Source organism: Tribolium castaneum, chromosome 1 (genome assembly GCF_031307605.1).
Source record: "Tribolium castaneum strain GA2 chromosome 1, icTriCast1.1, whole genome shotgun sequence".
In the NCBI taxonomy this organism is placed as follows: Eukaryota; Metazoa; Arthropoda; class Insecta; order Coleoptera; family Tenebrionidae; genus Tribolium; species Tribolium castaneum.
The window spans coordinates 32331375-32343725 of NC_087394.1; the positions used below are offsets into that span (position 1 = coordinate 32331375).

The 12351-nt window shown below is 31.1% G+C and overlaps 1 protein-coding gene across 10 annotated transcripts in view; it reads left to right on the forward strand.

Moving 5' to 3' along the window:
* LOC654858 (putative polypeptide N-acetylgalactosaminyltransferase 9) overlaps nt 1-12351 on the forward strand; it is a 35761-nt gene that overhangs the window by 19354 nt on the left and 4056 nt on the right. For 6 of the 10 annotated variants that reach the window (XR_010336301.1, XR_010336290.1, XR_010336287.1 and 3 more), the window contains 2 exons: nt 3185-3386; nt 4350-6637. Coding sequence is in view for 1 of the 10 variants with exons in the window: in XM_064359743.1 (XP_064215813.1) it covers nt 3354-3386; nt 4350-4619 (303 nt within the window). In the remaining 9 variants the exon portion in view is untranslated. Of the gene's footprint in view, nt 1-930; nt 2035-3184; nt 3387-4349; nt 6642-12351 lie in introns of those variants that run through there. The other 4 variants (XR_010336296.1, XR_010336289.1, XM_064359743.1 and 1 more) reach the window with 4 other exon arrangements.

Consider the following 12351-nt stretch of genomic DNA (forward strand, 5'->3'; position numbering starts at 1 on the left):
AAAAAATCGAACATTTGGACTTTTTGTGGACTTTTAACAACTTTTGTGAATTGTTAAGACATAAAGAAGTCCATAAAAATATGCTGAAGTGAGTTTTTTTTTTTTTTCAAAAAAAATTTTTTTTCACCTCATTGAGAGTAAGTGTATTTTACTCAGGAAATTTGAGCAAAAAAATTGAAAATTTTAAATCTCGTGAAAAGTTGGTATCATACAGAAAATGAACCGCTGAATTCAATGGAACAAACCGCATTGCTCTACGACTTTTAGTTTTTGAGTTATGAATTTTTTTGTTGAATAAAATTTTCCACTATAGGAAATGTCAATATTAATTTTTAGCAAAAAACTTTAAAATTTTAAATCTTGTTAAAAGTTGGTATAATACAGAAAATGAGCCGCTGAATCCAATGGAACAAACCGCATTGCTCCACGACTTTTAGTTTTTGAGTTATGAATTTTTTTAGTATAAAACTTTAAACGCCTCTGTACCTGGAACCGTTGCCGGAAACGACTCTTTGTTTTGACGAGAAATTAGATAATTTCAAGCGCTATCTGACGCTTATTTTGTTTTTTATTACACTCTCCGTGAAAAACGCAAAAATATTTGCAATTTTCATAAAATATTTACACCTACTAGAATTGACTATTAGCTCAATGTCTCGAGTTCTCGATACTTTTTCTCGTCTCGACCAGAAACCATACAAAAAAAACCATAAACGCGTCCACGTCCAGCTTTAACTATTATGGAAATTGCATCGGAATTCCTGTCAAACATTTCCCGAACAAAGCATGGCCGACGGTTCGAACTAAGCTAATTTTCCGGTATTCCCGGAACGGAAACCAACCCCTCGTTTCTTATTTTTCGCGAATAATTGATCGACACGTTGAGATGTTTGAATTGTTGCGAATTTGGGTTTTATTTATCGCTTCCAGGAACGGACTCCGGAAACGCCGGAGGCCCGCAATTTATCCCACATTTCCGGTACGACGAACTAGGAAAATAAACAACTTTGAAGCTGGATAATTAGGTTGGAGCCTTGCGTGCGAGTGTCAACAGTTTTAGACAATTCTATTATTAAATACCTATTTATTGTGGCACAAAAGACGGCAAAGTAGCGCTTTTTTAAGCACAAGGACTTGTAGTAATTAGTTTCAGAAAAACAATGAAATTTAAAGTGATACACTTATCTCATGTTTTTTTTAATTACCAAACGATTTTTCAAAATAATCAGTAATTTAACCGAAATAATGAAGGACGCTGATAAAATTCACCATTATCTTCACAAGCTCGCAAAGATAAAATAAAATTGTATCCTCGTACATAATAAAAAATGTAGGTAATGGTACTAACGCTAAAACTGTTTCATAGGTTTATGAAAAAAAAATATTTGAAATTAATTTAAAACGCTGGAAGCGGCTTCATTTTTCCTCCGCTGCACTTTATTTTTGAGTACAGAATCGAGTTATCTGTACCTCGTTTCGCTTCCTGGTAGTTGAAGGAAAACAAAAAATGCGGTTTTGGTCACCCGATTTTTGTAGTAATTACTGCGGTTGTCGTAACAACGAAAAAAAATAAACAAACTTGTTCATCAATTTTTATTTCTGTGTAAATAACCGAACCAAGCAAAAATCCCAGCTTGGCAAATAAACCACATTAATTAACTCAGCAAGCAAGTAATAAATATACAATTAGCTGCTTGTAAACGCTTGCCTCGAATTTTTCATCGTTCGTTTTAATAATAGTCCGCCACCTCCGAATCCTCCTCCTTCGATCGCTTATCAATCTCTGCTGCTGCCCCCGGGGGCGGCACAGTGTCGTTTTGACGTGTCGATAATAATTTCGCAAATAAATCGTTGGGAGGTGTTTATTCTTGGCGCGCTCACGTCAACCCGAAAAAATTTATTATAACGGGAACCGCGTGTATCGACGTGTGTGTGCGTAGGTAGGTATATAAAGCGCGACGTCGAAAATTCGATTTATTACTAAAGTTCGGAGGGTCCACAACGAATTTTTCAACAACGCATTTGGAGTTTCTGGTGGGTTTTCTTGTTTTCTTGGCTCAAAACTTGTCGTTGGGATTTAGCTTAACACAGAGTTTTTGTCTTATACAGAAACTTTCAATTTGTACTTTATTTCACTCTAGAACATTCTACTATGAACTGAAATGGGATATAACACACATTTTGGTTTTAATTATTATTTATTATAATTATTAATTATTTTATGCTGATAGCTGCAAAAGTTTAAATTGGATTTTGGACCGGAGAGAAGTTAAAAAATATAACGATTGTCTCGCGTTTTTGTGATCTTTATTCATATTTTCGTTAAAGCTAATTCCGAATTTAATTTATTTAAATTCTTGTATATTTGGTTGCCTATACATTCCGGCATAAAATTGACAGATTGAAAAAATAAAAAATTCGTACAAAACGGTTGTTTTAATAATAAAATCATTTATACAATGACATTGTATATTTTTTTCAGGAAAATTACAAGTTTTATAAATTTTTTATTATTTTTGAGTGTTTTATTTACAATTTTTAAATAATTTTCATTTACAGTTTACTGTAATTTCATATTTTACAGAGTACTGTATAGATGACACAATAGAATTTATAGTTTCCTGTAAATTTGTACTTTGACAGTCAACTGTTAGATGGCACTGGCAGTGACATCTAGGCGCCAATTATCGAAACAAAAATACCAAAACTGTGGATTACAGTAACCTATATATTTTTGAGTACCATTTTATAAACAATTTTGGATTAATTTAAAACCAAAATTTGCACTAAGATCATAGAAAGACAAGAAGGTGTTTATATTTTTACCTCTGAGTATTCGTGTGGTCCGTAAAATTTTGCATTTTTTCACAGTTTGGACTTTCAACCAACTAAGATGGAAGTTTAATTATAATAATTTGGGAATTAAATAAATTAATTAAGGGTTTTTAGTTAGTTAAAGACGTTTCTGTAATCTTAATACACATTTTGATTTTATTTTTAATTTAATAATATTTATGTTGTTTAAACTCTCGTATAGTTGGTTGTCTATGCAACCTATTAAAATTGGCAAATTTTGTAAAAATTAAATTTGTATCAAGATCATAGGAACGCAATAAGGTTTTTAATTTTAAAGATTCTTTTGCGTTCCGATGATCCTAATACTTTCTTTAATTTTTTTTTTTAGGTTGGAATTGTATCCTGATTTTGGTTATAATTGAAGAGTGTACGCTTATCGCATTTTATGGTACTGAAAGGATAAAATCCGACTTTGAATTCATGTTGGACCCATTTGCTGGTCACGTTCTTTGTTGCTGACTGGAATTTTCACATGGGCTTCGATTGTCATACAGAGTATGAATTTGTTGAAGACCCAGAATGAATATTTGGTACTGGATAATAACTTGTTTTGGCATAATTTTTTTTTGTTTTTTTTTTTTGGAAAATTTACTTACAACACACAAATTGAAATAAAAGAATTACAGATTGGACCAAAAAATTTTGTTAATAATTTTAAAGTAGGCATGTTAATTTCTATCATTCCAGTTCAGTGGTTCTCAAAATTTGGGATCTTGACATTTTTGGGAAAACTATGCATTTTTAGAAAATGTCTTTTTTATTTAAATTAATAACTAGTTACATTATTGTTAACCGTTATAAACGCACATAAAGAAACTAACACCAAAGTGACAAAATAAAAGAATTTAAAAAACTATTAATAAATAAATTGGCAAAACTCTGAAATTTTGACACGTTTGTTTAAATACTTTTTACTCCAAAACCAAGGTCTATGCAAAAATCGAGACAAAAATTTTATAACGTACAGAAATTGTTTAGAAATAATGTACCTTTCAAATAAAAAAATTCAGATGTCTTAATATTATTTTATAAAAATAATAAAGTTACAAAAGTGACACCAAATCTTTGGTTTTGACAGCAAATTATTGTACAGTAATTCATTAAGGAGTTAAAAGAAACATTACAATATGTAATTTTCAAACTTTGGCGCCCTCTAACTTTTAAACGCTGCGACTTTCTACAAAGGTAACTTGGATTTTGTCGCTTTATTTTGACATTTTGTCCCACCTTTACGTAACATCCTGTAGTCAATTTAAATTTCCCGCTTATTTTTTGCCACAAACAAATTATTCAACATCTTATTGCGTTGTCGCTCCAACAGGTGCTACAATTTCGATAAAAGGCGACAAACTTTGTACCGCCTGACGAATTTACGACCGCAATAAGCCGTAAAAGTGACATTTTACGCCTGCAATTAGTCCGGGACTTCCCCGCCTCAATGTTTCCAACAATTATGAAATTTTTATGCAAAATTTAAACCAACTAAATTTCAGTTCTGGATGTACAGTAAAAGTGGTGAGATCCGTCGAGACGAGGCCTGCCTTGACTACAGCGGTCAAGAGGTGATTCTGTACCCGTGTCACGGCAGCAAGGGCAACCAATTTTGGGATTACAACGCCAACAGCAAACTTTTAAGGCATGGAAGTAGCGATAAATGTTTGGCCATAAACGAAGCGAAAAATAAACTACTAATGGAGCCCTGCGACGAAGAGGCCACAAGGCAACACTGGTCGTTGGAGAACTACGACGCCAGCAAATTGTGATTGTTTTAGTTTATGTGTGTGTGGCAAAAAGACGAGTAAAGTAAGTGTACAAAAGTTTTGTATAAATGATCGGTTTTGCAGTTTTATAACGAATTGTAGATTCTAGCAACGACTGTGTCTATCAATATCTACATATCCAATTGTTTTAGCGCTCAATTGTTACATTCCTTTACTTAAGACTGTAAATAACTGGTTACATATCCAACAAATATCATTTAAGCAAGCGGCCTGTGTATATAATAACAATTGAAAAGTACTTAATTTCATGGCAAATTATTTTCGAAAACGATCATGTGATAATTAGTCCTTTAATTATGTAAATAATTATATTATTTGCTCAATTTCGTTCCCTTTTACGTCAATTACTCTTCAAAGGGCCATAAAGCAGCGTTATGTAAATAACTCGCAGTATTTTATCCTGATTTTATTATTACATAATCATAATGTACTTAATATAGTGTACTAGACATGTAAATGTAGGCCAGTGTATGTATTTTTATAACGTGCCTTATTTGTGTATATAAAACGTTAATAACATTATGTTGAAATCACCCCACATCAATTATGTCTGCGACAGTACTCTGCTGGAGCGAGATAAACTTATACCGCTGTCGTAGAACAGAGCGAGACACAAAATGTGTATTACTGGTTGCCGGTAAGTTGGCGTTTATTTTATTAAATTTATTCTAGTATAACCGGAAGAGTAATTACTGAATTTTTAACGTTGGAAAAATTATATTGAAATCAACATCCCCCTTTTTTTAAGAAAATACTCAGTTAAGCGAGATCAACTTATAGGTGTGTTGAAAGCTAAGGTGTGACACTGGTGTACTACTGGTTGCCTATAATTCTATGTTTCGTGACGATGTAATGTAATGTCATCAACTGTCAATTGTTTTTAAAAATTTAATTTAAATCAATTTAATTTAAAATAAAGCTAGCCCCAATAATATTTTTCATTAAAAAATTAAAATTCGGTCCTGTACATCATCGACACACGATTAACTGTGATTTTCAGATTGGTAGTATGACAAATTTTGGTGCGAAAATTAGTTGTAGCGTATTTTAATTATGTTTTATTAGCTATAAACTTGTCCAAAATAGCTTAAAAGGTGACAAATATGTTTGACTACAAATTGACGAATTAATTTTCACACAACTGGTAAGTTTTATCTAAATACACAATAACCGGCCCTCGTATACGATTTTAAACCACCCTCGTATACAATGATTTCGTGTTGGCGCGCTTAATTTCCACTAAATACGTCACGAAAGTGACCAGGTTATTGATTTTCTCGAACCCCAAATACGGGGGCAGTTTTAAAAATGCTTGAAATATTAACTTTGTGGTGAAAAAGTGTCTTGCAGGACAATTTTTCGAGTCTCAACACCCAGTGTGGCCACGCGTTAGAGGGCTGTTTGAAATAAATATAATTTTCGATTTTTAAAATGCATTTAATTTAATGGCGGGAACAATAATTTTTGGGGCGCCCTCATATAATGTGTTTTCAAAGTTGGTAGACTTGGTTTCCACTAAAACGTCACAAACGTCACGCGATCGATTTTCTGCTACGGGGGCGTTCTAAAAGTTATTTAAATTCTGGCTTTGGGGTAAATAAATGGTTTGCAGGACATTTTTTATATTCTCAACCCCTTTGTTACACGCAGTGTGTCCACGTGTTAAAGGGCTGCTTGAAAAAAATGTAATTTTCTATTTTTAAAATGAATAAATTTAGTGTGCGGGCGATGAAATTTTTGAGGCGCCCTCGTAAACGGTGCAAATTTGTCCGAACACGTGTACTTTTTTTGACAAGTACGTCAACTGTTGCGTGAGAGCGGCAGTTTTCGGGCGGCGGCCGGAGCGGTCGGACGTGTGTCTGTGCGTGCGTCTTGTTCGTTAAATTATTAAATAAATTATTAAACCGCGACCGCGACGCGAATTAATTAAAGTGGTGCTGTGCTGTGCTGTGTTGTGCTGCGAAATTTTAAGGATATTTTGTACAAAGGACCGTTTAACCGCAAGTACACTTTTATTAAATTGGGGCGCGAATTAAACTTTAATTTCGAAGCGAGACAATCTAGCGGCCGGTTTAATTCATTTGTTAAATGTTAATTTTGAACGTAAATCAAATTTATTCAAGTATTCGAAATAATTTAATTGCCGTCAAGCGTCGGTTAATTTATTTTCGTTTTCAATTCAGTTCGAAGCGCGAATCCGTTTAAGTTTAAATTTAAACAAATTCAAATGAAAATTAACGTTGAACTTGAATGCACTTTCACGGCCGGTTTAATTTATTTATTAAATTTTAATTTTGAATTTAAATCAAATTTATTCAAGTACTCGAAATAATTTAATTGCAATCAGGGGCCGGTTTATAGCAAGCGCCGGTTAATTTGTTTTCGTTTTCAATTCAATTCGAGGCGCGAATCCGTGTATTTTTAAATTTAAACAAATTCAAATGAAAATGAACTTTAATTTTGAAACGAGACAAATTAAGCTTGAATTTGAATGCACTTTTACGGCCGGTTTAATTTATTTATTAAATTTTAATTTGAATTTAAATCAAATTTATTCAAGTACTCGAAATAATTTAATTGCAGTCAAGGGCCGGTAATTTATTTTCGTTTTCAATTCAGTTCGAAGCGCGAATCCGTTTAAGTTTAAATTTAAACAAATTCAAATGAAAATTAACGTTGAACTTGAATGCACTTTCACGGCCGGTTTAATTTATTTATTAAATTTTAATTTGAATTTAAATCAAATTTATTCAAGTACTTGAAATAATTTGATTGTAATTACGGACCGGTTTACAGCAAGCGATTTAAATTTAATTCAGAATTATTTTAATTCGTTTCGTTTCACGTTTTACGATTCAGTTGACTGCGTAATTAAAGGCCGGCTTACAGCAAACGATTTAAATTTTAATTCCGAATTAAAGAATAATTTATTTTCGTTTTCATTTCAATTCGACGCGCGAATCCGTGTATTTTTAAATTTAAACAAATTCAAATGAAAATTAACGTTGAACTTGAATGCACTTTCACGGCCGGTTTAATTTATTTGTTAAATTTAATTTTGAATTTAAATCAAATTTATTCAAGTACTTGAAATAATTTAATTACAGTCAAGCGCCGGTTAATTTATTTTCGTTTTCAATTCAGTTCGAAGCCCGAATCCGTTTAAGTTTAAGTTTAAACAAATTCAAATGAAAATTAACGTTGAACTTGAATGCACTTTCACGGCCGGTTTAATTTATTTATTAAATTTTAATTTGAATTTAAATCAAATTTATTCAAGTACTCGAAATAATTTGATTGTAATTACGACCGGTTTACAGCAAGCGATTTAAATTTTAATTCCGAATTAAAGAATAATTTGTTTTCGTTTTCAATTCAATTCGGGACGCGAATCCGTGTATTTTTAAATTTAAACAAATTCAAATGAAAATTAACCTTGAACTTGAATGCACTTTTACGGCCGGTTTAATTTATTTATTAAATTTTAATTTGAATTTAAATCAAATTTATTCAAGTACTCGAAATAATTTAATTGCAATCCGGGGCCGGTTTACAGCAAGCGGTTTAAATTTTAATTCCGAATTAAAGAATAATTTGTTTTCGTTTTCAATTCAATTCGGGACGCGAATCCGTGTATTTTTAAATTTAAACAAATTCAAATGAAGATTAACCTTGAACTTGAATGCACTTTTACGGCCGGTTTAATTTATTTATTAAATTTAATTTTGAATTTAAATCAAATTTATTCAAGTACTTGAAATAATTTAATTACAGTCAAGCGCCGGTTAATTTATTTTCGTTTTCAATTCAGTTCGAAGCCCGAATCCGTTTAAATTTAAATTTAAACAAATTCAAATGAAAATTAACGTTGAACTTGAATGCACTTTCACGGCCGGTTTAATTTATTTATTAAATTTTAATTTGAATTTAAATCAAATTTATTCAAGTACTTGAAATAATTTGATTGTAATTACGGACCGGTTTACAGCAAGCGATTTAAATTTAATTCAGAATTATTTTAATTCGTTTCGTTTCACGTTTTACGATTCAGTTGACTGCGTAATTAAAGGCCGGCTTACAGCAAACGATTTAAATTTTAATTCCGAATTAAAGAATAATTTATTTTCGTTTTCAATTCAATTCGAGGCGCGAATCCGTGTATTTTTAAATTTAAACAAATTCAAATGAAAACGAACTTTAATTTTGAAACGAGACAAATTAACCTTGAACTTGAATGCACTTTTACGGCCGGTTTAATTTATTTATTAAATTTAATTTTGAATTTAAATCAAATTTATTCAAGTACTCGAAATAATTTAATTGCAGTCAAGGGCCGGTAATTTATTTTCGTTTTCAATTCAGTTCGAAGCGCGAATCCGTTTAAGTTTAAATTTAAACAAATTCAAATGAAAATTAACCTTGAACTTGAATGCGCTTTCACGGCCGGTTTAATTTATTTATTAAATTTTAATTTTGAATTTAAATCAAATTTATTCAAGTACTCGAAATAATTTAATTGCAATCAGGGGCCGGTTTATAGCAAGCGCCGGTTAATTTGTTTTCGTTTTCAATTCAATTCGAGGCGCGAATCCGTGTATTTTTAAATTTAAACAAATTCAAATGAAAATGAACTTTAATTTTGAAACGAGACAAATTAAGCTTGAATTTGAATGCACTTTTACGGCCGGTTTAATTTATTTATTAAATTTTAATTTGAATTTAAATCAAATTTATTCAAGTACTCGAAATAATTTAATTGCAATCCGGGGCCGGTTTACAGCAAGCGGTTTAAATTTTAATTCCGAATTAAAGAATAATTTGTTTTCGTTTTCAATTCAATTCGGGACGCGAATCCGTGTATTTTTAAATTTAAACAAATTCAAATGAAGATTAACCTTGAACTTGAATGCGCTTTCACGGCCGGTTTAATTTATTTTTTAAATTTTAACTTTGAATTTAAATCAAATTTATTCAAGTACTTGAAATAATTTGATTGTAATTACGACCGGTTTACAGCAAGCGATTTAAATTTAATTCAGAATTATTTTAATTCGTTTCGTTTCACGTTTTACGATTCAGTTGACTGCGTAATTAAAGGCCGGCTTACAGCAAACGATTTAAATTTTAATTCCGAATTAAAGAATAATTTATTTTCGTTTTCAATTCAATTCGAAGCGCGAATCCATTTAAGTTTAAATTTAAACAAATTCAAATGAAAATTAACCTTGAACTTGAATACATTGCTGGTTTAATTGATTTATTAAATTTTAATTTTGAATTTAAATCAAATTTATTCAAGTACTTGAAATAATTTAATTGCAATCCGGGGCCGGTTTACAGCAAGCGATTTAAATTTAATTCCGAATTAAAGAATAATTTATTGTCATTTTCAATTTAATTCGAAGCGCGAATCCGTGTATTTTTAAATTTAAACAAATTCAAATGAAAACGAACTTTAATTTTGAAACGAGACAAATTAACCTTGAACTTGAATGCACTTTTACAGCCGGTTTAATTTATTTATTAAATTTTAATTTGAATTTAATCAAATTTATTCAAGTAATCGAAATAATTTAATTGCAATCCGGGGCCGGTTTACAGCAAGCGATTTAAAGTTTAATTCCGAATTAAAGAATAATTTGTTTTCGTTTTAATTTCAATTCAAAGTGCGAATCAGTTTAAGTTTAAATTTAAACAAACTCAAATGAAAACGAATTATTTTACTTCAGAATTAGAATTTGTTCTTTCGGTCCACTTTTGTAAAAAATCATTACGATGTAAATGACTAATTTGTTAGCATGACAACTTGTATAATACATAAAAGCTAATGCCAAGAGTACGCTTTTTGCACCTCAATATTTTTTATGAAAGTGAACCGAAAGTAATTAATTCGTTTTAATCTTTTTGGCTTGGCTGCTGCTGTTGTTTCTATAGCATCATTGGCTTGACACTAATTTAATAAATTTTCACCCTCATTTTGAGACATTCTGTAGCAATAAATTATTTTAAAAAGACTCTGATGCTATTTAAACATCAGTATCATCTTAATAGAGGTGTGCTTAACGATTAAAATTTATTTACTGCAATTATTTCGTCTTTTATTTTTAAATTTAACATTCATATCGTCCCACAATTTGGTACAAATACGTATTGATAAGCACATCTCTAATAAAAAAGGGAAGTATGTACGTAATTCGGAAATAGGTTTCAAGTTTACGTGTTCTGATGTAACTTTTTTCACCACTACCGAAAGTAGCCAACAAAATTCACAATTTTTTGCGCGTCTTTTCTTTTTCTTCTTCGTAATATTATTGCTTCAAATGGGAATAGATGTAACCGCTGATGCTGACTGACTGCAGTCAATTCAATTTGTTTCCAATTCATTGAAGAAAAAGCTATGAATGCAATTTTACTTATGAGATATTTTCCTCACTCCAGGTAATTTTTTGCTTGCGTCATCATCGCCTACTGGGCCAACCGGGGATTTTGAATTAATTCACATTATGGCATCGAAAACAAATGGTCTCGTGGCATGGTGCTGAACCATTGGGAAAAGGAAACTATCTGATGGTTATAATAGAAGACGTAAGTGAACGTCGCTCCAACTCATGGCATGTTGGGGGAAAAGTGGAGGAAATAATAAAAAAAAATTGGATTCGATGGAATTGACTGATCTAATTATGATTTCTTAAAAGTGGGTTAGTATGATTCTCTTGAATAAGTGGGCACTGATTATTTTCCTATGACTAAATTTTATCAAAATTGATAAAAAAAAAAAATAGCAAACCCCTAGATTTGTTAATGTATCAATGGTGTACTAAGCTCGTAGTAAAATCGAATAAAGACTCGATCTCATTAATTTGAGTGTGTTAGTCGTGCTGATGCTCCTCGATAGACACATACCTATAAACGGTATTAGCTGTCGTGCAAATACATATCTTAGATATGTAGAGGAGATGCTGCGAGCATAAAATAGTACACTAAATACAGGCATTTTCTAGGATGGCTTTGCATTCATTAAAAAAATCAAAAATATACACAAACTATAAAAAAAATAAAAAATAAATAAAAAATAAACAAAATAAAAAATAAAAAAATAAAAAATAAAAAAATAAAAAAAATAAAAAATAAAAAAAATAAATAAAAAAAATGGTCGTAAAAGGAAATTAATCATTGCCTGTTTATTTAAGAGAATTGCTTAGGTAGCCCAAGAATCATAATTAGATCAGTCAATTTCATCGCGTCCGCCTCTGCTTTTCTCCCATTTGCCATGAGTTTGAGTGGCGTTCCCGTCTTTTATTATAATCATCACACTGTTTCCTTTTCCTGGTGGTGTCTGCACTGTGCCACGAGACCATTTCTTTTCGATGGTACAGTGTGGGTCAATTTAAAATCACCAACTGGCCCATTTAGCCGATTATGGCACCAGCAAGAATTATTTGGACTGAGAATAAAATATTTTATGGGTAATGCGCGTTTATAGTTTTTTCTCTTTGCTTTTTTTTTAACGGTGTCACATTATCACAGTCAGCAATTGCTTTCTCATTTATTTCCACTTTAAGCGATTTTTTGTCAATGTTTTTTTGTTAATTTAATGAATTTGGTGGCTGATTTCGGTAGCGGATTTTATTTAATGTAAAGCTCGAGTCTTGTTATAAGTACATACTTTCCTTTATCAGGTAGGTAAATTTAAATTCATTCAAACTTTTTTTTA